Source organism: Meles meles, chromosome 7 (assembly GCF_922984935.1).
Source record: "Meles meles chromosome 7, mMelMel3.1 paternal haplotype, whole genome shotgun sequence".
NCBI lineage: Eukaryota > Metazoa > Chordata > Mammalia > Carnivora > Mustelidae > Meles > Meles meles.
In genome coordinates, this window is record NC_060072.1 from 11,641,947 (window position 1) to 11,669,088 (window position 27,142).

Below are 27,142 nucleotides of genomic sequence, written 5' to 3' on the forward strand. Positions count from 1 at the left end.
TGGAGGGTCCCAGTCTCCTGCCTCCTCCTCAAAGGAGACCCAGGGAGGGGATGGGGGACAAAGAGCTCCAGATGGGTGGACATCTGTAGGGAGGGGAGCTCTGTTCCTCCAAACCCCACCAGAGGCCCTGGAGGGGACCCGGATACAGCAAGGATACGAAAAGCAGTGATGCCTCCTCAGTGTGTCTACAGAATGGGGGCCAGAGACAGCCTCTCAGAGATTCCCAAGGCCCCAGAGCGGTGTGGGAGTAGAGTTTTCCGTGACCTTGGCAGAGGTGCAAGGCCTAACACAGAGCCTTTCCTGGAGACACCCTGGGTAAGCTGCACTCTGGCAGACAGGGCAGCTCAGTGGAGGTCCCCCAGAGCAATGTCAATGTCAGACGGGGCCCGGAGGAAGATGCCGAAGCAGGTACCCACAGAGACTATGAAAACCTGATGCCTTCATGCAGTAGAGGCCGGGGAGCTTATGTTCACGTGGAATGCAGGATCATGACAGTGTTTCTGTTCTGTTTCAGTGAACAAAAAAGTTAAACATTTTTGGTGCCCTCTTTCTTGGAAGATTTGTATCTACCCACACTAAAACACCCTAAAATGTCCATAAGGACATGGGGAGGCATGGGAGAGGGGCAGGGGACTTGGAGTAGGGGGACCTTTGGCAGCAAACATCCTGTGTGACCTTGAGTCTGTCCTTGTACTTCTCTGGATCTCAGTGTTCTCATCTGTAAAATGAGATATAATACTACCTCTTTCGCAGATGTGCTATGAGGATTAAATCCCCCCCCCCAAAAAAAAGAAAAGAAAAGAAAAAAAAGACAAAGAAAGAAAGAAAGAAAAAGGAGAGAACCCCAGCCCATGTCAGGGGCTCTATGGATATCTGAACTTTCCCTGTCTTTCCCTTCTGAGGTCATTTCCAATCCCAAATGCCACACATCTCTGTGGGAAAGATGGATGCATGAGGTTATATATGTACCGGGGCCTGGAAAATAAAAGAAAATGCTTTCCCCTGCTCTGTAAGGAAGCAATAAAAACCTGGGACAAGGCACAAAATAGACAACGAAAGCCCGACTTGAGGGTGGGGTGGGGGTCGGGGTAGGGTGAGCGCGGTGACTTCACTAAATGAAGAACAACAACTCAATACCCTGCTATCATCCTTCATCAAACTACAGAAATAGAAACCAGACAAACACATTATGTGAAGGGCAAAAGGGTTGGCAAGGTTCTGGCCTATAGGAAAAACCCAGGTTCAATAATGCCACCAGCGGAGGGAGGTAGGGAAGTGAGGTCAAAGTCAATAGCGGGGTTTGTGTCGGAAAGGCTGGTTTTATAGTCCTAATGAGGCTTAAACATCACACGTTCCTCTTTTGCTGAACTCAGTTTCTCATTAGGCTCTGTATCTGCTCCCGGATCAGCCAGCCACATGGCAGGGACTGCTTTCACTTCCTCTGGCGGAGGAATTATCAAGGGTATTCTCCGCCTTTCTTTTTTGGGAAAAGAAAGCTTTGGAGTAGAAAATGCTCTCTTCTATTTATATCTACCCTTCTCTCTCTGATTAGAGAGATGATAAATTTTGGGGAAGAAGTCAGGCCCCGAGCTCTGTCTTTATTTAGAAGAGGGCATGGTGGAGACAGCACTTTCTAAGAGGATCTGCTTTGCTCTGGGTCTCTTTTTCTGTTCTTCCAGGGGAGATCTGAGCGCGAGGACTGAGTTTTTGAATATTTGTGCCAAGCTCTGTGCTCAGTGCTAGGGACACAGAAATGGAGTAAGGGATTAAGAAAAGGTTCATATTGTGGGACACCTGGGTGGCTCAGTGGGTTAAGCCTCTGCCTTTGGCTCAGGTCATGGTCCCAGGGTCCTGGGATCAGGCCCACATCAGGCTGTCTGCTAGGCAGGGAGCCTGCTTCCACCCCCCCACCCCCCGCCTCTCTGCCTACTTGTGATCTCTCTCTGTCAAATAAATAAATACATAAAATCTTAAAAAAAAAAAAAGAAAGAAAGAAAGGAAAGGCTCATATTCTCAAAGAGTTTACACATAGAGAGATTGATGCCCCCAGCTTGTCTGATGGCTGTCGGTAACCAGAGTACTGGGTTAACAATAACCGGCATTTGATTAGATCTTCCATAAGACGTATTACCGGAGTCCCCCCTCATGCCCCAGGGAGACTTTCCACGACCCTCTAGTGGATGCCTGAAGCTGCGGAGAGTACCGAACCCTCTATATACTATGTTCCCCCCCATTTGTACATATTTACAACAAAGTTTAATTTATAAATTAGTCACAGTAAGAGATTAACAACAACAATAATAAAATAAAACAGTTATAACAATAACTGTAATACAAGTTATAGGAATGCAGTCTCTCTCTCTAGTTCTCTCAAAATATCTTGGTGTCCCATACTCACCCTTCTTCTTGTGGTGACGGGAAATGACAAAAGGCCACCACGATGAGATGAAGTGCGTTGAAGGATGAATGACGCACGTGCTGTCATGGAGCATCAGGCTACTGTGACTTTCCGACAGCGTCTCAGAAAGGGGACCTCTGCTTCCAGGCCATGAGGACCTGAACTGGGGGAAAGCAAAACCATGGAAAAGTGGGGACTACTGTATTTCCCGTGGCCCCATGATAGCCCTGTGGTGAGGGGCTCGGGTACCCTCTTAGCTCTTCCGGGCTCCGTTTGAGGACCACAGACAGAACGGGCTCCAGTCCCAGTGATCTGACCCCAACTTCAGTGTTAGTACTTTCTGGCAGAGTGTTTCTCCTGGTAAACAGTACCGCCTCCCTCCCAAGCCATTGCAGGCACACAAGAATTTCCCCACTTTTGATCAGAACCCCTAGGCTGGGAAACTCCTCATTTTTGAAGACCCATAGGAAACACAACATTCTCGGTGAAGCTTGTCCTAGCTCCCTTAGGCAGGCGGAGTTCCATCTTCCCATATGCTCCTAGAGATGCTGGCATATAGAGTACTCGTATTAATAAGGACAATAGGAGTAATAATAGAAGGAAGAAGGTTAAAGTTACCATTTGCTGAATGTATCTCTGAGCCAGGTGTCCTGTTAAGTGCTTTGCATGCATTATTCAATGCTCAGAAGAACCCTAGGGGGAGGTACTATTATTACCCTCAGTTTATAGATTATATGAATTAGGCATTAAGTTTGGCTGCAGGTAGAAACCTGTTCACAGTGGCTTAACCAAACGGGAACTTATTTTGCTCAAATGACACAAAGTGGAAGTAGATGGGTAAGGCTGCTATGGTGGTTCTATAATACAATTCTTAGCATGTGGCTTTTGTCACTGTGGAAACAAGAGATCTGCTGTTTCCCAATCTGTGTTCCAGGCAGGAGGAAGGGCAAATGGAAAATGATGAAAGGCAAAGAGCCTCTTCTTCCTGGGGTTTTGTCTTATTAGTTGGGAAGGGACGTCGTCGCTTACCTACATCTTGCTGGCCAGAACTGTGTTGTGTGGCCACACTCAGCTACCAGGGAACCCTAGAATTCTGCATTTTTTTTTTTCTTCTTAAGGCTGGGCAGGTTTCTGTTCTGAACAAAGCTGGAGTCCTGCCAGTAAGGAAGAAGAGGATATCGGATTAGAAACTACCCATGTTTGTCACACAAATGAAAAAAGTAGGCATCAGAGACGCTCAGGGTCTTGTCCAAGGTCAGATATGTGGCCAAGGCAGATTCCAAACCATGTCTGCTTGATGCCAGAGGCCATATCCTTAACTGCTATGAGAGATGACCTCCTTAGCACGATGTGTTACCATTGTCTTTTTATTTGTTCATCCCTTCTTCCCTAGCCTGGGAGCTCCTTGGTACCAGGAATCAATTCTACTCCCCTTGGTATCCTAGACTCTTGCCCATAGTTTGTTAAGTGGAAAAATGAATAAATGTTAGGACTTCAGTAGTTTCTGCAGCTAAAAATTCTTTCTAGGAAAATGTTCTTTAATTGTCCTCTTCCTCTGTAATGTTTTCTAGTCCGTACCCAGACTGGTAGCTGTAGATGTGATATGCAAGAAAGAATCTGGTCTCTGTGTCACCATGGGTGCCTCCGGCCTCTTCTACTAGTTACAGGCTTCTAGTCTCTCTCTCCCTAAATGCTTCATGCTTCTTTACATGGCAGGGTCCAATTTCTCTTTGTTCTGCCTGGTCATTCAAACATTCCTATACTACATCACTCTATTTCTTAGGGGCATGTGCACTACTTGGATAACGCTGATTCGAGTCACAAGTAGCTCCAATCCCAAATCTCATTTCTTGTTGGGTCATGGAGCAGGCCAGGAAGGACCTAGCTAGCCTCATTTAGATTCCAGTATTTTGGAAAGGCAGGTAGGGACAGGAGGAGAATTTTTAAGATACCAGTTTGGAAGGTAAAATTTTCAGAAAGCCCACCACTGATGTCCCTAGATTAAAAAAAAAAAAATTGTTGTTCCACAGCCTCACAAGGAAATATCCTGGTTTTTCTTCAAAGCCATAATGCTTGGTTGGATGGGTTCAAGCCCCATCAGCTGTGAAGGTGCTGCCAACAGGGAACCCTGACTTAAATTGTGGTTGCCTAATTCAGCTCAAGAAGCTTACAGGCATTTATACTTCCAACTTAATGGGATCCTGAATATTGCCCAAGTAGCAGTATTAAGAGATGCTAGGCTTCTCCTTCCAGGCCCATGGGCCCCTAGCCAGTAGCTTACAATCACTAAACAAATTGGATGATAAATATTTACCACTTGTTAAGCAGTCGCTATATGTCAGGGGCTGTGTTAAGTGCATTATTTTGTCTCATTTAATCCTTAGAAAAACACTGTGACTGCTGTTGTCATCTTACAAACAAGGAATATAAGGCTTAGTGAAAATAAATGATTTGCCCAACTCGGTGGTTGCACCGAGGGGTGATTTGGGGAACTCTGAACTCTGTCTGCCTCTCTTCATCTCCAGCAGCCACACTGAAGCCAACTGATGTAAATTTAAAAACCGATAGTAGTGATACTGACAGTCTTTGATCTTGATAATCAACTTTTTTCACTCTCATTTAAAATGTGAATAAAATGATCATGGTAATAGTAATAATAATAATTAACATTTATTGAGGACTCACTGTTGGGCAATTTGTTTGAAGTTCTTAGTATATGATAACTCCTTTAAGCTTCACAACAATTCCTCCAGAGAGGTACAATTATTATTTTTTTAAAGACTTTATCAGGGAGAGAGAGAGCACACAAACAGGGGGAGCAGCAGGCAGAGGGAGAAGCAGACTCCCTGCTGAGCAGGGAGCCTGACTCAGGACTCCATCCCAGGACCCTTGGATCATGACCTGAGCTGAAGGCAGATGCTTAACCGACTGAGCCACCCATGCATCCCAGGGAGGTACTATTATTATCTTGATTTTTTTTTAGATTTTATTTATTTCTTTGACAGAGAGAGAGAGAGATCACAAGTAGGCAGAGAGGCAGAGCTGCTGAGCAGAGAGCCTGATATGGGGCTCAATCCCAGGACCTTGAGATCACAACCTGAGCCAAAGGCAGAGGCTTAACCCACTGAGCCACCCAGGCGCCCCTGTCTTGATTTTTAGATGAAGAAAGTGAGGCATAGAGAGGAAAGGAAGGTTTTACAAGGCAAATGAAACTTGCAAGTGGGAGAGCTAAAACTTGGTTATTTTTATTGATCTATAACACAGCTTAGATTTTAAAAAATGTGCTTGCTATGAAAACTCAGCTTCAAGGCAATCCCTTCAGTCCTGTCTTCCAAGCAGTGTGCGGGCCCTAAATCCCTTCTGTATAGGAATTCTTCTGTCTTCACTAGCTCAACATCGCATGGGTAGTAGGTGGTAAAGCTTGGATTCAAATTTGTGTTGGTCTGACTCCAAAGCAGGGATCTTTACCACTGTACTATTATAGCACTAGCCAGGTTAAACCCAAGTTCAAAGGACAAATCATAGACCCATCTGGAAATGACCTTAGAAATCATCTAAGCCACGGTTTCTCAACCTCAGCATTATTGACATTTTGGGCTGGATAACTGTTGTGGCGACTCTCCTGTTCATAGCAGGATGTTGAACAACGTTCCTGGCCTCTACCCACCAGATACCAGATTTACCCCCCCACCCCCCTCCCAGCTTTAACAAACAAATATGTCTCCAGCTGTTGACAAACATCCTGGGAGAGAGAGGAAGGGGAAAATTGCCATGGTTGTCAACCACCGATCTAAACCAGCTCCTCATTTTACAAACGATGGAGCAGGGGTCCAGAGAGATGAAGTCATTTGGTCAAGCTGGGTAGCAGAATCCAGGTCATTCACACAGCATCACCATATTCCTGTAATGTACACAGCACACGTGGAACTCAGAGGAAGTAGATGCGTTCTTGGTGCTTACAGTCTGTAGGAGAGAAAAGCTACTGCTGCACATATATCTCCAGCTCAGGACGTCGAGAAGCAACAAACTGCTGCACGGGCAGCAAGGTGCAGAAAATATGATACGGTGTACAGAGCTCTGGATCTAACACTTTTTAGGGGCAGTACTTAACCAAGTTTCAGGTTCATGTTCATCATCAATGAGACCGAGATGATGGTATTTACTCTGCCTACACCAACAGCTTCAGAAGGGGTCTGTGAACGCCTTGTGCGAACTGTAAAGCTCTTAAAGCATCAGGTGTTATTATGATGATCAGGAATGCGGAAATAATTATGATTAGTCTTTCAGAACCGGGGAGAGCCGTGTAGTGGTGGCTTCATTCCTGGACCTTCCAAGTCGAGGTCCCCTTTCTTCTCCGAGAAGAGGAGCAGCCTAAGAACCTTCCTCGCCTGGAATCATCGCAGCCACCTGGGCGAACTCAGGTCGCAGCTTCGCACGACTGGCCCTCCCTGGCTCTTAGGCCTCTCAAGCTCCGCCCGCCCTGGGCTGTGGCCCCGCCCTAAAACCGCAAACTCCGCCTCCTCCGCGAGGGCCGGCACTCCAGCCGCGAGGCGCCTCCAGGACAAGCCTTCGGCCGGGCCGGAGATTCCCGAACTCCCCCGATCTCTTCCCGGCCTCCCTCGGACGCCCGGAGCGGAGGCGGCGGAGATTGCCGAGGGGCGCTGGCCCCGCCCCCGCCGCCGCCCCCGCCCCGCCACGGCCTCCCGCGCGGGCTGGAGTCCCAGATCCCGGTTCCTCCCTCCTCCTTTCTCTCCGCCCGCCTTCCCGGGGCTGCCACAGTGGCGGGTCGGAGGCTCCCGGCCAGTCAGCTCGTTCCGGCCCCGGGCCCCTCCTCCCCCACCCCCCAAACAAACAGCCCTCCCCACGCCTCGGGAGCCCGGACCGCCCCCTTCCTCCCTCGGCCTGGCGTGTGGCGAGGGACAGTGTGAAGGAGCGAGCGCGGGCCGGCGGGCGAGCTCCGTGAGTGCGAGAGGCGGGGCGCGCGGCGGGCCGGGCCGGGCCGGGGTCGCGTGTGCGCGTGGGGGCGCGAGCGAGTGCCCGTCGCGACCCGCCGGCCGCCGCGAGCGAGCCGCCGGCGAGCGACAAGCGGCCACCGCCAGCCGCCGAGGGGCGCCGGGCCCGCGCGCGCGCACGCACGCACGCACGCGGGGGCGGGGGCAGGCGCGCGCCCGCCTGTCGCGACAGTCGGGGCCGAGGCCCAGGGGGAGGTGGCCTGTCGCGGGTCGCCCGGCTCCCGGAGGCGAGGGGGGCGCGGGCGGATGGCGGAAGGCGCCCAGCCGCAGCAGCCGCCTCAGCTCGGGCCCGGCGCCGCTGCCCGGGGGATGAAGCGGGAGTCGGAGCTGGAGCTGCCGGTGCCCGGAGGGGGAGGAGACGGAGCCGAGCCCGGCCTGAGCAAGCGGCCGCGCACCGAGGAGGCGGCGGCCGACGGCGGCGGCGGGATGCAGGTGACCGCGCGGGACGGCGCCCCGTTACGGCGGGGGTGCGGCGCGGGGGCCGCGAGGGCGGCGGGGGTACCGGGGCCGGGAGGGGGAGGGCCTCCGGGGGTCCTGGCTTGGAGGTGGGAGGGGGCCGGTCGGGGCCTGGTGGGGAAGGTGGGGCGGGCTCCCCTGGCTTGGAGGCGAAGAGTGCAGGAGGAGCCCTGGGTGCCCGAGAGGGTCCCGATTCCTGAGGGTGCGAGGGGCTCGACGCGTGAATAGGTTTTGGTGGGGAAATCGAACATGGTTGAGGCGGGTTCCATTTCTTCAGACCCTTTCTCTAGTTCCTTGGAGTGGAGTGGAAGCCGGGAGATCCTGGGTCTGTTGCCCAGAGAGCCGCTGCACTGAGTCGAGGACGGGGCGGGGGACCCGGTGGGGGGGGCCAGTGGTGGAGACTTGAATCACACCGTTTTGGCAGCTCTAGACACTCGCGGCGATGGGGAAGGGGAGCGGCGTTATAAGGGAGGGAGTGAAAAGCGAGAAAACTCCTCGAGAGCCCAAAGGGGATGTGGCTTAGCTTGTGGGTTCAATCAGTTACACAAGGAGTGTGAGAAGTACCAGGAGTTCGGTAGTGGTGTGGGGACACCGTGGTGCTCGGTCTCATTAAGTTTGTGGAGCATGCTCATGAGTCTGGAGAGAGACACAGGACGTGCCCCTCCTTCCTTTGCCAGTTGCTTCTTACACGGCGGGGCCGAGGATACCGACCCGCTCTTTAATGTCCTGGGGTATAGAAGAAAATTTGTGGAGCTGTTGGGAGACTGGATTCTGAGTTGTGGACTCAAGGATAAGCTGGTTGTTTTGGGTAGGGAATGGGAAAGGTAGTGATGATGTCAGTTGGCTTTGTAGTTTGAAGAAGAGCTGAAACCTTCGGACCTTTTAGGATTTGGTCTCTGTTCGGAGAAGAGTTGCTGTGAAATGGTGGAGCAATTGTTTAGAGACCTGCCTAATCCTCTTAGAATCATAGAATGTTAGAGATAGAGGGGACCAGAGACATCATCTTTTCCAGGGGTTCTTCCCCTGGATCGGCTTGGAAGAGTCTTACGTTGAGTAGTTTACATGCACTTTTTGGTGGTGGTGAGGAAGTCAGTAGTTTTCATCTTTGTGGGTTTTTTTTTTTAATTTTTTTTTTCTTTTTTGGGAGAGGATTCAAGTCTCCAAATATTTTAACCACCACATTTTGTAGATGGGGACTCAAAAGTCCAGAGAAGACTATTGACTTGCCTAAGGCCACCCAGCTAGCTGGTAGCAAAACTAGAGCTAGAAGCCTAGTCTTCTAATTCCTATTCCTGTGCTCTCTCCATTACACCACTCTTGGAAGTCCCTGCAGTGCTAAAAGACTTCCTGTGCTCCGCTCCCAGCTTTTCAAGGCTCTGCCTGACTTCCTGTGTTAGAGATGGAGCTGTATTTAAGCGTGGCATGTTTGCTGTGTGCTTTTGGGTCTCCTTTGCAGAAGCCACTCAGTTACTTGTGTTGATTTCGGTAAGATGACCCTCTTGCTGTTTATTTTTGAATTCTTTTGTTCTGTTTGTCTGCTCTTGTTCTCCATCAGAACTCTTGTCAGGCAGAGTGATTGTGAGAATTAAAAGCTCAGGGCCATGGAAAAAAAATACTGAGGAACATGGGGAGACTTCGGGTGAAGTGTGTCAACATTGGCTGATCAAAAGAGGTGACTGGATGTGGGTGCTGGTGAGCACTGTTTGGTGCGTGTGTAAATCTGTGTATGTCTGTATTCATTCATTGTTTCTGTCAACCACGGTTAACAGACACCCCCCTCTCTTTCCTCTCCTTTCCTCCTGGGGCCCATTATTTGCTGGTTGCCTTCAAATTGGCCAACGATAGTAGTATTTGGAAATGGAGCAGTGTGTAGGGACTTCGGAGTATGCAGAGGAAGGAGTGGATTAGGCCCTTTGGGTGCAGAACTATCCCACAGAGAATCTTCTTCTCACTCTGTGTATTTGTGGATCTTTATTTATTTTTCAGGTCATGTGTTCTCATTGCTGTAGTTCTGACAGACCATGTCACACAGGTATTCAAATCATCATTGATCTAGCCCCCTGCCTACAACTAGCTGTAAGCCTCTGAGAAAATCCCTTCTTTTGGGGCCTCTGATTCCTTAGTTGTAAAATAAAGGGTTTGTATAGGAGGATTTCTAAATTTTCTAAAAAAAAATAATAAGTCCCCTGACCTTAAGGTGCCTGATGTTTCCAGTCTGGGTGGAGAGACAAATATGGTGAAAAATTAAAAAAAAAAAAGAGCATGCACTTAATGTATGTGTGGTTTTCTGTGTGTGTGTGTGTGTGTGTGTGTGTGTGTGTGGTGTATCTGTGCAAGAGAGAAAGTTTCAGAGACCAGGAGCAGAGATACCATGGGGTGGATGCATGTCACAAGTCACTGCATAATTTAGAGCCAAAGTATGCCAAGGATTTGTGCCAGTGGGTCCAGAAGGAGGAGATGATCGTTCCTGCTGAAATGGTGAAGGAAGGCTTTAGGCAAGGTTGAAGTTTGTGGTATAATCTGAGTAAAAGAGAAGTAATGCTCCCAAAAAGATAAAATTTAACGCTGGGTGACCCACACACCTCTAGTACTTTGCTATATCATTTTGATAACAATGGTAGGATAGTTAATAGTCATTTAACTAATGTTTATTGAGCAGCTGCTATGTGCCAGGCTCTGTTTCACAGTGTAGGAGACATGGCAATATATAAAACAAAGACTCCGCTCTCATGTAACTAATAATGTCATAGAAAGAAATAGTAAAGAAATCAACAACTGTTATTAAGGGGTGGTAAGTGCCAAGAAGCAAAATAAAGCAGGGAGGGGGATGGAGAGTGAAGAAGATGGTTCGGAAAGACCTCTCTGATTGATGGATGACCTTAGAACGCAGTGAAGGGAGGTGGACCATTCAGATATTTGAGGGAAAGGGGTTCAGGTGGAGGAACTGTGGGAGCAGAGGCATTGAGAAAGAGGTATACTTGATGTGTCTGAGAGCAGAGGCCGGTGGAGCTGGAGAAGAAGCAGCGGCGGAGAGGCAGATGACTGTGGCTGTGTAGAGATGCCCGTGGGCCCTGTGCAAGCAGGCACTTAAACAGTCTAGAGTAGCCAACTTTTTAGTATATGGGTTGGTCTTAAAGCACGTTTGTTTGTTTGTTTGTTTTCCTTATAGCTTAATACAGATGGAGTTTTTCTGAGGTCATAGCCCCTTCTAGGAAGCCTTCCCTGACAACTGTCACACCAGTCAGACTCTCCTCTGGCCTCCTCTTACACGGATGCTTAATTATACATCATCTTGTGTTGTTCCTTGTTTTATTCATATTTCCCTAGTGAGACTGTAAGCTTCTAGAAGACAGGAACTGTATTCCCTTTGTTCTCTCCTTTGTAAGACCTGACAGTGTTGGGTACAAAGTAAATGCACACTGCCTGTGAAGTTGAAATTTACTTTTTACAAATGATTAAGGGGTTGGAAAAAATCAAGAAATTTAGGGGTGAGAGTTTGTTTATGAAAATTCCTCAATCTTCTGAGTGTCAGAGAATTAATTTTTTTTTACAGACTGAAGTCCTTTACTGGGGTTAATTTCCCAAGGCTGCCCACTAAATGGAAGTACAGCTCAAAGCTGTAGATTCCAAAGCTGAACCCTGTTGAGTTATAGTCAGGAAGCTTTTGGAGTAAATCATTACTTCCCAAAGTGGGCACAGAGGACATGAGAGGGTCTGTGGTGCTTCTCTTACAATTTTTCGGCTAAGAAGAAACCGTAGGGGAGTGAGAGGAAGGATTGTGCCTTTTGCTTCATGTGGACAGAAGAGGAGTTAGCGCAGCCCTGGGAACAGTATAGAAATAGAGAACCCTGAGCGGGGCAGGAGCGAAGAGCAAATTCAACCTGAAAATTGAAGTATGGTTTGAGAAATGTAGTTAGTTGTCAAAGAGGGTGCTGGGAATGCTTACCTGGTGAAAAGTGAAATGAGTTACATGGATAGGTGTGGGCGGTTCATTTCACTGTAAGCAAGTCTGATATGTGTGGAACTTGGGTTTTATAAAACATCCTGGGGAGTCAGTTTCCTTCGGTCAGCTCTCCTAGAGAATGTAAACAATTTGATGATCAAAAATTCAGTTTTTGTGTGACTTTCTAGGAACTTGGCTGCTATATAAATAAGGCGAGGTGCGCCTTAATTATGACTTAGAGCTTTCAGCAAAATCCTTTATGGCAGCGAGATGTTGGTATGTGATTATTATACGGCCAGCTAACTGCTTCTGACCATCGAGTCGTAAATCCAGTTTAGTAAAGTGGGTTCGGCAGTTATTCTGGTAGTAGGAAAGCTTTCTTCCTGGTCTTAGGGCAGAGGTTCTAGGTAGCCTGTGATTTCTATGTGTGTGCTACAGTTCTTGAAATAGTTTGTCTTCCTATTTGCTTGTTTCTGGGTTTCTTTCCTCCTAGGTGCATGTCTCTTTGGATTCTCGTTTGGGTGTTTGGTGCTGATGCTGGACATGGTGCTACTATTGGGGTAGAGCTATACAAATATTGTGCTTTCCTTTCAAGTAATTTCATGAATGATGTCTCACAAAAATTAGGGAATTTTTTGTTTCTACTTGTCTTAGTCTCCTAGTGCATCATAACAACATACCAAAGACTGGGTGGCTTAAACAACAGAAATTTATTTCTCACAATTCTTGAGTCTAGAAGTCCCAAGATCAAGGCGCTGGCAGATCCGGTTTCTGCTGAGGGGTTCTCTTTCTGGCTTCTCACTGTGTTCACATGGCCTTTTCTCGGTGTGTGCTCCTGGACAGAGAGAAATCTCTCTCTTCCTCTTCTTAGAAGGGAACTAATCCTATCGTGGGGGTCCCACCCATATGACCTCCACTAAACCTCATCACCTCCCAAAGCCCCCTCCCCCACCAAGTACCATCACCCTATGGGCTAGGGCTTCAACATACTAATTTCGTGGGAAGACAGACGTTCAACCTATAACGCTACTAGAGCTGTAAATAGTGTAGATGGAGAAACTGAGGCACAGTCACTTTAAAAATTACTGATTTTTTCCCAAGCCTCACAAGGAAAGCCTGTGAATGTAACACTTGGAATGTCTTTGAGAAGGAGGAGGACAGATCTGAATTCCAAGTAGGTCTATTCTTTATGGTGACTCACGAGACAAGCCTGAGTTGAATTTGCCTCCCAACTCCCGCTCCCCGTTTTCTAGTCACCTTGTCATGTTTTTCTCTCTCACACTGACATGTGAACACAACAGAAGCTAACCAGAGATTTAACTTTAATGTTGGTATAAATCAGACTGGTGCAGACAGGCCTCAAGATTACAGGACTGGGGAGAAAGACGCTTGCTTTTCTACTACGTGTAAACTGGAGTGTTGCCCGCGCAGCTCTGGTCTGCCATCTCTCAGGTCGTCAGTTTGATGCCAGGTTTTCACAATTTGTACGACAGTAAAGGCAGTCATTTTAGAGAGTGGCTTTGCTTGAATTTTTGTTGATATGCATTTATAGAGCATAGTAAACGCCTTTGTTCTGGTGCCTATGTGCACTCCCTTCAGAGATGGGAAGGGAAGAGCATCAGGGCTGATGGAAGGAAATGACAGTAATTGGATGAGTGGGCAGATGGAGCGAGGGCCGGCGAGTGCATTTGGTGTTTTAGGTGGCCCCTAGGAGTATTGAATTTCTTATTCTTCTCCCCTACGGCCCCAATATAAGCAGGCGGCTTACATGGCTAAGGTTTCATTATCTAATCCATCACAGATCAGCTTGAATAAACCCATTGGCTGGCGCTGATCTAGTTAGGAGGGTAGTGCAAAAGCTGCTTGAGCCAGGATTGGGGCAAATCGGATCAGAACTGCCATGTGAATCCTGGACATATTTCTGTAATTTGGGTGGGTAAAGTTGTTTGGAAAATCACTTGCAAGAGAGAGAGAGGGAGAGAGACATGAGTGAACAATCAGCCGTGAGTTTTTTCAGATGTTCTTGTAGGGACTCTAGGCGGAAAGTGTATGGAAGATTTGATCTATTTCTCTGGAGTATAGACAAGTTGCTTTGATTATTTGAGTCTGACTTTTTTTTTGGGTCACCAATAGTCAGTAGTAATCTTTTTTAGTAGCATTTGGGGATCCCAGTTGTCATCACTTAATTATGACTATTCTGAGTGAACCCTTGATCTGAGACCGTACGGCATGGGTCCCCTCTCTTAGTTTTTAAAGGGGAGATGTTGTTATTAGTATTATTACGACCGACCTTAACATACGTAATTATGTTTGATATCCACGTATACGTCAAATATGGCGTGGTGAAAGAAACCCTATTTAGAGTTTCTCATTTTGGGTTTGACTCTTGGCTCCTCCACTTAGCAGATGAATGACTTTTGGTAGGATGTCTAACATCTGAGCTCCTGATTACACATCTGTGATCTGGGAGAATTAATACATACTCTAATGAGCTGCTGTAATGAGTAACCGAGATGATCTGAAGTGTCTATCATGGAGCTCAGCAGTACCTGCTTATTCCTTGCCTCCCTTATAGGCTGCCGTACAGCGCTCCGTGAGGTCCTGCTTACTGCTTGATCAGCTGGAGAGGTTAATGTGTTTGCGACTGATGAAGTGTCAGAGTTGGGAACTACTAGAGATGAGCAGTGTGTTGAACTGAATTTGCTCGGCCTCCGGGTGGAGGAGGTGAATGGGCTTTCTAGTTAGAGGAGGAGGAGGAAGAGGAGAGGTTTGCTTCTTTGCTAAGCACTGAAAGAGCTAGCGAGTTATCACAGTGCCTGCACTGAGCATGTGGACTTTTCGTGGAACCTGTGGGATCTCCACTGGGAATGTGCATGACAGATGCCCTGGCCGTTTGGGTGGTACCCGGGATGCAGGAGTGGTGAGAATGTTGGTTGCGTTTCAGATGTTACAAGGTTTGCCGGTTAATATTACATCGAATAGATGACACCTTTTGCTCTCTTTCTGGTTTGTGGAAATTGAGCTGGGATGCCTTTGTCTCTTGTGGTCTGTCCCCAGTCTCTTCAAACCTGCCTGCAGACTTCTAAGTCACCCACCTAAAAGAGCTTAATTTTTAAAAACACTTGGCAGTTTGTCTTTGACTTATAGATAAAGTCCATTCTCTCTCATTTGGCCTCCTTCTGGCTTGACTTTGGCCTGTCGTTGTAGCTTCATTGAATTTTCTGCGGTCCACCTCTGAGTCTGGGGTATGAGGCTTCTAGTTTCCTGAGCACGCTGTGCCACGTGGGCTCATTCGTACCTCTGTGCCTTTGTTTCTGTTTTTTTCTACCTGAAATTCCTGCCTTAGCATCTCTCTCTCTCATCCGTAAGGCTCAGTCTTCAGGATCATTTGGGATACTGACTCCTCCTGGATGCCTTTTGTGTCTGCTCCCATCCCTCCCACATCCTGCCGGTTTCTAAAACATGGTGTCCAAAGCTCTGTTTTAGCACATTTTACTTCACCATTTGTTCCAGTGCCTGCCCCTCCACCCCTGTCCAAACTGTGAGATCGAGGGAGCCTTTGGGATCCCTAGGATTCAGAACTGTGCCTGCGCCCCAGTAGTCACGAAACTAGGATTTTTGTTGAATTGAACTTTGTCTCTCTGCCCCTCAGTAGGGCCTGCAGATGGCTTTAATTGTTTCTCCAGATTTTCCCTGGGGGGTCTGGCCCTCAGTCTGCTTCCCAGGTCTGCTTCCCAGCTCGTGTGAAGACTGGGAGTCGTGGGATTTGTGAATGGTACCTGATCTTTCCATTGATATCAGGGTTAAAGGTGAGAAAGGGGTCTTTGAAAACAGAAGCAGGGGTGGAATTTAACTGTTGAATGTGTTGGGTGGGCATGGCAACGTAATGTTTAGTTTCCTGTGCTCAGATATTAATTGAGTGCACGTGTGTATGTGTAAAAAGCGCCTTTGTGATGGTGTGGTTAAGGAGAAGAGAGGACCCACACAAGTAAGGAGCAATTAAAGCTAACCTGTTCCAGTTCATTGGAGCAGTCTGTTGATCTGCCTTTTACAGCGCTGCGGAGAGATGCTGGAGTGTTGCAGTTCGGAGATATTACCATCATCTGGACTAAGCCCATTTGATCAACGGTGGACCTTAACCTTTCCCTTCCCAGCGAATGAATTTCATAAGCTATTATAGCTTCTTTTGTGGCCACAGGAAAAATACCAACTGAGACACCTCACAAAGTGCAGGCTGTTTTCCAGATCACCCATTGGATGTGCTTGAAAATGAGGAAGCTTGATGGAGTTCTTTTAAACCGCAACCTTGGAAATAGATTCATAGATGTATTTTACAGGACTCGTTCCCCCCCCTGCCCCCCCCCCCCTTCCCTTGTTCTCCTGCCTCCTTCCCTCTCAGCTTCTGATTTCAGCTGCTCTATAATCCTAGCCTGTTCTCTCTAACCTTGAGACTTCCCTTACTTCTTCAGTCGGGGCCCCTTTCTAGGCAACCAGAAGGACTTTGTAATGCCTTTGGCTTTTTGGGTTCTGAGTGAAAAAAGCAGGTTCTAAGAAAGGAATGAGAGAGACAGCAACCAGTAATAATATCACTTCCTTCTGATGTGCCCTGCACATACGTGGCATCTAGAAATTTCCGCTGAGGATTCAAGGCACGGGGCACATGATAAATACCGCTTATGAAGGAGATGACAATTTTGAATTGCTAAATGATAATGGTTGAGTAACTGCTTAGAAACCCGTTTTCCCAAGGGTGGAAACAGCCTTTGAAGTTTAGACTTCCCATAATGCTTGGGTGTGTTCAGCCATAATACTTGGGTTTTTTAGAGACCTAAGTCTTCAGATAATACCTTGGTATGTGGGATTTTTCCCATGGGACGGCTGGTTCCTTGGTTTTTCCTTTGCTGAGGAAAAGAGACTTTGCACTGAGTATTGGATGTTTCATTCCAGGCATGTGGTTTCTGAGGAGGCATAATGTTTATTTTTCTTTTTGGCTGAATCGACTTTGTTGGATCCTAATCGTAAATATCATGGCAAGGCACGATTTATCATGACGGGTAGGCAGGGTTGCTGTGGGACTCTCTTAGGGATGGGGTTTTGCACGGCCGGGGGCGGAAACCGTCCTAGTGGAACTACAGGAAGAGCAGACCTGGTTGGGGGCGCTCCGGGCTCTGAGTGTGAGCTCCAGCTACTGCCTGAGTTGGAACACTTTGGGAACAGAGGCTCATGGGAAGTTCTTCCATTTGCCTTATTTTGAGCAGCTTTTTCCTCGCACATTGGCAGCTGTTTGGAGGAGGGGGCGTTAATTGCTGTCCGCCAGAATGATTTCCAAAACAGACCTATATGGAATTCATTTAGGGACTTATTTCAGGAGTATGTGGTTTGTCCTGAGTCAGGAGGACTTTGGTTCCATTTTCCTGGAAGTCGCCGGGCTTCAGGAGCCTGTGCTATTTATCTTGGACAGTTAGGCCAGAAGAAAAGCAGCTGCACAGTGGGTCCTTGTTGCGTGGAGCTTAGTTTCCTAGGTCATCCTCTTGGGGGTTTTTATACAGTTACATTTAGAGCCTTAAGGTTTCTTCTCCTTTTTTTTTTTCCCTTCTGCAGTTCAGTATGCCACAAACATTCTGAGGAGGGTGGGTCATGATTCTGGGTTAAGAAAAAGTAAAATAATTTGGGGTAAAAAGCAGGAATTGTTTAGCTCCCTCTCCCCTCTTTTCTTACTCCCCCCTTCACCCCCAGTCCTTTGCAAAAGTGTCTGCAAATGAGGTCGCTTCTCCCCTCCTCAGACTGTCTTGTCCCCTGGTGTGCTGAATCTGTGGCTTTGACAGCTTTCACCTGCTGTTTCTTGGTTTCCGGGGATGGGATTGTGGGATTGTGCCGTTTCAAAGCGAAACCTGGCAGAACTGGAAGACGTTTTGTGGTGGCTCCCAGCACCCACAGAGCTTAAACTCATTGGTTTGCACCTCATACAAACTTGCAGGAACACTGTCCCTGTCACTAGCTGGCACAATGGGTTTGAGGACTTTGCTGGAACTTCAGGAAGTCTCCACAATGGCTCCCTCTCACAGTGGGAGCTTTGGCAAGGCTTACCGGGAGTTGGTAGGGCTTGTTTTGAGAGCGCGCCTCTGGTCTTACGCTCCTGCGTGTCTCTGTGAGAAAGGCAGGGCAGACTTGCTTGAAGAATGGGGAGAGGTGCTATGCAGCTGTCACAGATGTGGGGCCATTTTATACATGTTGGCCTGTGCCATCCTGACCTGCACGGTTTACCGCGTGTTCTGGGTGTTGTATTCGAACTTGAAGCCGTGGTCTGACTCCTGACTTTGAATAAGCTGATTTGGCTGATTTTGGTATCATCCTGGACTTTGAGTGATGCTGGTCATATTTAGAAGGTCCATGTGGGGGCTTAGAGGTTACTGTTTCTGTTGGCAAGCCCCCTCCCCAGCCCCAGGTGCTACTCATAGGTGTTATAGACGCATGTTTTTGGTCCCTCTGCTTGGTGTTACAGGTCCCTAGCTGCTTGTTTTGATTCCAAGAATTTGATTCCCCATTTTTGCTGTAACATTTTGGCTTTGATCTGGCTGTGTTTTACAGTGTTGGAGATGAATTGGTTAATTTTGGCATTTTGCATACATACAGCAGAAGTCGTTCAGAAAGGTTCTTATCACAGACCATTAGTGATTTTTGTCAGCTGTGTAAAAATGCTGCGATTAACAGATACCGAGTACCTGTGTGTGTGCAGTTCTCCTTTATGCTGGCTTTGCATTTCTTTTCCTCTCTGGGAGTAGTTCGGAGTGAGTGTTGTCCTTTGCTTTAATCCTGGGAAACGTGTTTCAGGAAACTTTTGTGTTTGATTTTCTTGGGCTTTTGTGGGGATCATTTATCCTTATTGGATTTGAGCTTCACCATGAGTTGTTTTTTCAGTGTTAGTTTTAGGTAAATAGTACATGCTTGTTTGGTTTAGTAGTATCCCAGAGTCTGAACAAACCCTAAACAATTTTTCAGCCATACTTCAGTTAAAAAAAAAGTATCAGTTCTAATAATACAAGAGAAACACCTGACTGGTCCAGCATCCTGTTTCAGGTGAGGAATTTGTGTAATTCAGTGTCCCAGGCTGTTTTCCATCGATGGCTTTTTGAGAAAGGAGAATAGGTGTCATTCAGCTGAGAAAAGAGAAATCAAATAACTTTGGAATAGAGTTAAACAAAATTTGAAACAAAATAGAGTTAAACAAAATTTGAAACTGTCACATATTACTTCATAAGCAGATGCAACCCTACATTTATAAAAATGTATTTATTAAAGCATCTGTCCCCAGGTGCCCTGTACCCCTTCACTAAACAGCTAACCCCTGTTTTTTGTTTCTTGTGTTATCCTCTCCTTTTTTCCCACAGACACCAGCAAACTGGTGCCTTTGCACACTGCTATTTTCAATGACTATATCAGAAGGTATTTTGTTTTTTAAGATTTTAAAAAAAAATATTTCTATTTTTATTTTTGGGTTTTTTTATTTTTAAGTAACCTCTCCACCCAGTGTGGGGCTGCTCAAACTCACAACCTTGAGATCAAGAGTCGCAAGCCGTACTAACAGAGCTGGCCAGATACCAGAAGGTTAATTTTTTTTTTTAAGATATTTTTTATTTATTTGACAGACAGAGATCACAAGTAGGCAGAGTAGCAGGCGGGGCGGGGTGGGGGGGAGCAGGTTCCCTGCTGAGCAGAGAGCCTGATGCAGGGCTGGATCCCAGGACCTGGAGATCATGACCTGAGCCAAAGGCAGAGGCTTAACCCACTGAGCCACCCAGGCACCCCGATTTTTTTTTTTTTTAATGTAATAAGGTCTCCTGATGTTTTCAGGAACTGGTTCGGTTGTGCATGCGCGCACGCATGCGTGTGTGTCCCCTGCTTAGAAAAGCTTTTCCCGGGGCGCCTGGGTGGCTCAGTGGGTTAAAGCCTGTGCCTTCGGCTCAGGTCATGATCCCAGGGTCCTGGGATCGAGCCCCGCATCGGGCTCTCTGCTCAGCGGGGAGCCCGCTTTCCCCTTTCTCTTTGCCTGCCTCTCTGCCTACTTGTGATCTCTCTCTGTCAAATAAATAAATAAATAAGAAAAGCTTTTCCCGCTCCAAGATTGTAAAACATAGAATAGGCTGCCAGGCAGAGCTGAGTTGCAACCTTAGCTTTTCCGTATCACAGTTGTATGATCTTGGTGAAGTTATTTAACCTTTTTAAGCCTCAGCTTCTTCCCTTGTAAAATATATTCTCTAAGAATTGAAAGAGATGATATATAGCATGTGCTTATTCAGGGCCTGACACATAATAGGTGTTCAGTGTATAAGAGCCGTATTTGTTATAATTATCAAACCTTATTTTTTTGTACCCCAGTTTTTTTAAAGTTTATTTTTTTAGAGAGAGCACGAGCATAGGGGATGGGGTTGAAGGAGGACGAGAGAGAATCTCAGACCCTGAGATGAACATGGAGCTGGACACGGGACTCAACCCCAGGACCCTGAGATTATTATCCGAGCCAAAATCGAGAGTCAGATGCTTAACCGACTGAGCCACCCAGATGCCCTGTGACTTTTTTTTTTTTAAATTTTATTTATTTATTTGACAGACAGAGATTACAGTTAGGCAGAGACGCAGGCAGAGAGAGGAGGAAGGGAAGCAGGCTCCCCACTGAACAGAGAGCCCGATGGGGGCTGGATCCCAGGACACTGGGATCATGACCTGAGCCGAAGGCAGAGGCTTTAACCCACTGAGCCACCCAGGCGCCCTGCCCCTTGACTTCTTTAAAGGCAGGAACAGTCTCTTAGTCTTTCTCTCTTCAGCTTCTCCATGAATGTCAAGGAAATATAATAAGAAGCCAGTAAATGTTTGTTGAAAAAAAAATCAGTCTTTATAGGGCTTATTTGTAAAAAAAAATCTCTTTAATAATTTTTGTTGCTTTTTCTGTAATCACCGTCTTTGGATTTGTAGCTTGGTGACTAAAATTGTACAAAATGTACAGTAATTAAATTTATATAATGTTTTATAGTGTATAAAATGCTTTGATATAGGTTCTTGTTTATTCCCTGCAACAACCCCAAAAGATAGGTGATTCTTTTTCCTATTTTTCATACGGTAAAGATATGCTTCTTTAAGTCTCGTGACTAGGAAGTAGCAAAACTGATGCTTCTACCAGATTTTGTGGCTTTTTACTCAGTGCCTTTTCCTTTGGGCCTTGTGCCCCTCAGACCAAAGGGCATGATTGAGAAAGAATGAATATTGAACATGAACTTCATTGTCTTCACGTGACATATATTTAATATTGAAAGTATTTTGTCTGTTACCTAACAGTAATTCACATAATTACAGTAATTCTTGAGTCATGTAGAAGTCAACACTGATCCTCAGTTTCTTCAGTAATTTGGATCTAACCAGTGGGTTTTTGTTTTTTTTCCGGCTTACTATTTATTTATAACAAATATTCCACATCCATGATCCTCTCCAGTCAGAAGTTCTTTGAAATGATGCTGTCGGCCTTGGCCAGTTGGAGGATGGAGTCTGACTCACCCATCCTGCTAATGGCCCCACAGATAGCCTAGGTTTTAAACTGGCAGTTGAACCTGCCTGTGGCCTTGTCAGGCCTGATCCCCTGGACGGGTGTGTGGTCTTTGGTGCCAGTGGTGCGTTTGCTGGCAGAGCATGTCCGAGGCATGGCACGAGCAGGTCCACAAACTTGCCGGCATCTGTCTGCATGTTGAAGGCGCACCTGCTGCTCCCACCATGAGCACAGAAAGTGGCCAGTGTTTTGAATCGGCATTTTGCTAAGATTTAGTGTGTGTTTGTATGTGCCACGCATTGTACGAGAGGCTTCATGTGTTTATCTCACTTTCCTGTAGTTCATATTTGGGGGAAGTTCAATGGGATAGTTAGTTGCTGTGTATATGGTAATTTGTTATTATTGTTTGCTTGTTATTTGCCTCAAAGTTATCCCATCTATAATTTTACTATCAGCTAGTAGATCAGCAATAGATAAATCACTGGATTAATAACGGTGGGTAGTATGAAATGAAGGTCGAAGGCATCTAGAAGTCATCCAACCAGCTCCCTGCTTCAGTCGGGCAAGGGAGACCATGTACTCATTTCAGTTATTTCAGGCTCAGAGACTGTGTATGACGGCAAGCAGTAAGCTCAGACTTTTGGCTTTAGGTCTAAGTAGAATCTTTCATTTCTTCATCTTTCTTACTATTCTGGTACAGTTTCTCTGAGGGTTTCTTATATGGAATGTACCCCCCCCCCCGGCTTGTCATTTATTTATTTATTTATTTATTTCCTTCTTATTTTTTTAATTTTTTATTAACATATAATGTATTTTTATCCCCAGGGGTACAGGTCTGTGAATTGCCAGGTTTACACACTTCACAGCACTCACCATAGCACATACCCTCCCCAATGTCCATAACCCCCCTCCCCCTCTCCCATTGTCATTTATTTTTTAAGCATATGTTCACATGGTGAATGATTCAAAATATGCAAAAAAGTAAAAAAGTCTCTGCCTTGTCCCAACTACCTGGTTTCTCCTTGGAGGTAACTGTGGTTAGTTTCCTGGCTATCCTTCCAGAGGTAGTACCTATATAATATCTTCTCCACTCCCTTTTAGCAACTCACATGGTGGTATTAATATGCATGCTACCTGTACTCTGCTTTTCTTTTTCTCTGTATTTGGAGATCAGAACATTTTTTTGTAGATTTTTTTTTTTTAAATTAGGTTTCTGGAGTTAGGATTATTCTGTCCTGGGCTACTGAGATAAAACTAAATCTAAGTGTCTCTGGTAAGGCTGACCCTGATTAGTACAAGCCCTCATGAAGTGGGTGTCTGTATTTCATGGACTCACGGGGTCAGAAACCTAATCTTTCTTTTTAATGTTTCTTGTTTTTATTTTCAGAGACCTGATCTGCATCTCCAGTCTTTCCTGTGAATACCCTACAAATCTCTGACTGATGATACCTTTAAAGATGTTTGGGCAAAAGATAGGCGTCCTTAGCTCTCCACCTGTCCAAGTCAGCTGCTCCCGATCCTGTCCTTATCCACTAGAAGGGCCCTTTTTGGGTCAGATGTCCTGTTTGTCATTGAGTTAGTAATGATACTCAGGATCTGCCTTGAGTCATTGCACATAGACTCTAACTGCAGTGTGATTTTATTCGGTATGACACTTTCTATACCAGATGGATCCAGAATGTCCAGCTCATCCTGATTGAATGTCGCTGCTGTCAGGAGGCTGGTCAATGAACCAAGTTTGGTGTTGAATTGTGAGAGAGGAAGGTTTAGTTCCTAGTAGGTGTTTGTGTCTCAGCAACCATAACTGCTGTTGGTTTCACGTAACCTCTGTGTTTGTTGACAGTCCAGGACTGAGGGAACGGTCATCATCGTTGGGATATGACCATTCTCCCATTGAGACCTGATGGGGAGTAAAGAGATACGGTTCCACAAACGCAGAATATTTTTCTCATGTTTAGTAGACAGTGGATTCTGATTCAGACATTAAGACAGCATTAAGGATTGCATGCTTAGGCTTGAGTCTAGCTCTGTTAACCTTTAGAGAGCATCTAAAGGTCTGCAGTAAAACTGTGCTTTTCATAGTTAGCTTCTGCAGTGGACCTTTATCTCCACAAGGATGTTAGAGAGGGAGAGGAGGTAGCATTCTAGCTGTTTGGAGAATGAGGCCAGTGGGGATGTCTTGTACTCTAGATGGATGCTAACCTCCATTATATGGCGATGCTATTCTCGCCAAACAGCCTTTATGGTCCCAAGGCTTTGCCATGAGTGAATGAGGCCTGCTCAGTCTCTGGCCCCACGCAGTGAATGGAAGCAGGCGGGGCACCAGATGCTCTGTTGTTTCCCCTGTTGCTTCTTCCCTCGTACCTGGTGTAAGGTTTCCAGGCATTTGTGCAACCCGATCGCAGAAAGCGCCTGTCTTGGCAGGTGGCTCAAGTTACTACCATGTTCCTGATAAGAGCCATTGATCCATACTGGTGGCTGCTGGGGGTGAGGTGGGGGGTAGGAGCTTTATTGCCAGTGCCCTGCCCAGCAGGAATGGTGGTGCGGGTCTGTCTGGTGTTTCAGGACTCCCAGCAGTGTACCCAAGGCAGCCTGAGAAGTTTGGCCGGCACCTCTAGGCAAGCAGTGCAATTTGAGAGGCAGATCTTGCCTTAGAGGAGATGGGTCTTAGGAAATGGTGACACATAGGAGCAGAAGGAGAACCAACATAGAAAATAGGAAGTACAAGCCCAAGGACTAGAAATGAGATTATTTAGTCTTTTAACTTAAAACCCAGTTAAAGATTTTATCGAGTCTGGTAGTGTCAGGCACAGTGATGCCTAAGACTTGAACTTGCAGTGGGGAAGTAGATGTGTACACAGGTAACTTTCATGCCCTGTGATAATTGTTGTGATAGAGATACACACTGAGTATATGTCAAAGCCTAGGACTTGGGAACATATACTCTTTGCACAACATATACTCTTTGCACAACGATTATCACGCTGTATTAAGATCCTGGATTAAAAGCATTCTGGTATCAGACTGCTTAGATTCAGATTGTCTGTATGCCTGCTTATCTGTGTGTCCTTAGGGCAAGTTACTTACTTGTAGTTACTCGTAGTTACACAGAGTTAACTTGAAGTTACTCTGTGCTTCAGCTGTTCATCTGTAAAATGGGGAAAATGTTTCTCCTGGCAGAGTTGTTGTATTAAATGAGTGTGTACAGTAAAATGTGTTTGGAGGAGTGCCTGGTCCATGGTGAACACTGTACGTGTCACCGGTTATGGTGGTGGTTGTGGCACCAAGCAGGGGCACCAGAGACCACGGCAAACACGTGCTGACCAGTGACAGCGCAGAGTTCAGGATTTATTGTATCCCCTGCAAGATTTTTAGCACAATGCCAGGGACTGTACAGAAGCAAATGAATGAGATGTTAACCAGCTCTGTGATTGTGTACAGTATACGATGAGAGTCCATTATTCGGAAAGTTGGGTAAGAAAAATAATGTGAGAAGCTTCAGGATCGCATGGCAGTTTCAGAGAAGGAACCTTACTGTTCCTTTGGGAGTTGCATGGGAGGCCCTCTGCTTTCTTGAAATTTTAAAGATAGGCTGTATATCTTTAAGGTAGGATAATACTTTATTTCGGGTAAGTATTTCTTGCTTTTTAACCGCCCCGCCCCCCAGGAGAAACTGTTTTAGATCAGAATCTATCCTTCCATCCATCCTTTCTTACCTACCTCTCCCTTCTAAAAGGGAAACGTTGCTGATATTTAAATCACTTTCATTTTTCCTTATATTAAAGGTAAACCTCGGGGTGCCTGGGTGGCTCAGTTGGTTGAGCATCTGACTTCGTCCCAGGTCATGATCTCAGGATCCTGGAATCCAGCCCCGCATCAGGCTCCATGTTCAGGGGAGAGTCTGCCTCTCCCTCTCCTTTTCCCTCTGCCCCTCCCCTTTCTCCTGATCTCTGTCTCTCTCTCAAATAAATAAATAAAATCTTAAAAAAGAAAAAAGGTAAACCCCTCATTGTGCAAAAACCCCTACTCTTTTTATTTTTTTAAAAGTTATCTCTCTGCCCAGCATGGGGTTCAGACTCACCACCCTGAGATCAAGATTGCACACTCCTCTGCCTCAGCCAGGCAGACCCCCCCAAAAACGTCAGAGGCGTCCCCCCCCAAAAGCCCCTGCTCTTTCGCTTGGCGTTTCATTTATTCATTTAACAACATTTAAATGCGTCCAATAGGCTAGACCATGGGGCTTCAGAGTAAAAGGAACATTATAATTATAATGGAACCTGTGAAGTTTATCATGGGAGGTTTCTGGAACCCGCTGTACATTGAAACAAAAATTTAGAGACACAATGTATTGCAGAGTGTATAGGTAGAGAAGTAGGTACTCACGTTGCTGGTGGGGTGAAAAGCCACATACCCTTCATGAAAAGCTGTTTAGCAATATCTGCTAAAACGTAAAATGCATGTATTCTTTGACTCAGCAGCTCTATTTCTAGGAATTTATCCAACAGATACTTCTGCATCTGTGCGTGAGAATATACATTACAAAATTACTTGAAGTAGCAAACCACTGAACAAAAGAAAATGCTCTTCGACAGGAAATCTGTGAACTAAAATAAGGTACATTTGATAGGATGGGATATCATGCAGTCCTTACAGAGAATCAGACCGCTCTCCATGAACAAACAGAAGACTCAAATACATCAAGTGTAAAATTCAGGGTGCAGAAAAGTGTATAGTTTGCTGCTGTTAATAAAGATAATATAATAATATATTATTAATGTAATAATGAAGAGCATATATTCTTGTACACACAGACTCTCTTTGCTGGGAATCACAAGATTCCGATAGTGCGTTGTCTCTGGGGAGGGTTATTAAGTGACAGAGAAGTAGGGGTATAGGTGAAGACTGACTATAGTCCTTTGTGCCTTTAGAGTTTCGTATTACTTGCTCGTGTTGTTTTAAAAATAATTTATTAAAATGAATTAGGAGTAAGTATAGGAGCTGTTTTACTTATAATTGGATTTGCTAATTTTTATAGAAAAATGAAGTCGTGTGTTAGGTAGAGCCGAAGTGCGCTAGTTCTGCTTACCACAAAGAAGAAAAGAGTGCCGGTCGTGGCACACGGCCATTTTAATTTTGTCTGTCACGTTTGTTAGCATATAAGGTGTTACTGGAGCTTATATTTATTATTAACTGTGCCTTGTTCCGTAAGGCTAAAATCTCTGATTATAACAAGAATGCTGATACGATGGGGTGGGTAAATGTAGACACGATTTCAAATGGAAGTCATGTGAGCAGTGATGGGTGCATACTTGTACAGGGTGAATTCTTCGACAACGCAGACAGTTGTGAAGAGTCAAGGGCAAGTCATGAAGTGAGTTGAGAAGAAACAAAGCAAGTTAGAACCGTTACTATAAGCCATTTCTCTTCAGTGTTTCCTCACTAGATGTATACCCAGTGGGTTACTTGGATTTTTTTCACATTGGAATTTTATGGACTAGTGGACTTAGGAACAGCCTTTCATTCCAGACCCAACCTGGGGTAATAGAGGAGCTTCTGTACCCTGATAGGAATGAGTGCAGTGTTTCTATGGGAGCATAATAAAGAGATTCTTATCCAGCTGGGTGGCATGGGCCCAGGAAGAACATTCTGCAGGAGCTGTTGCTGAGGACTGAGTGAGTGAGTAGGGGCTAGGCAGGGAGAGGAGAGGGAGGGACAGGCTGTTCCAGGCAGAAGTGGCAGCACGTGCAAGGACAAGGTTAGAGAGGAACCGCGGGCAGATCAGTGGGGTGGGAACGGAG

The 27,142-nt window shown here is 46.1% G+C and overlaps 1 protein-coding gene and 1 pseudogene across 10 annotated transcripts in view; one reads left to right on the forward strand and one right to left on the reverse strand.

Annotated features, from left to right (window-relative positions):
* The first annotated feature begins 7,385 nt into the window (after positions 1-7,385).
* RBFOX2 (RNA binding fox-1 homolog 2) overlaps positions 7,386-27,142 on the forward strand; it is a 272,185-nt gene continuing 252,428 nt past the window's right edge. For 4 of the 10 annotated variants that reach the window (XM_046012668.1, XM_046012670.1, XM_046012662.1 and 1 more), the window contains exon 1: positions 7,388-7,842. In XM_046012668.1, coding sequence (XP_045868624.1) covers positions 7,657-7,842 — 186 coding nt within the window. In that variant the 5' untranslated portion in view covers positions 7,388-7,656. Of the gene's footprint in view, positions 7,843-27,142 lie in introns of all 10 variants that reach the window. The other 6 variants (XM_046012669.1, XM_046012671.1, XM_046012665.1 and 3 more) reach the window with 3 other exon arrangements.
* Positions 21,285-21,541, reverse strand: LOC123946854 (annotated as a pseudogene).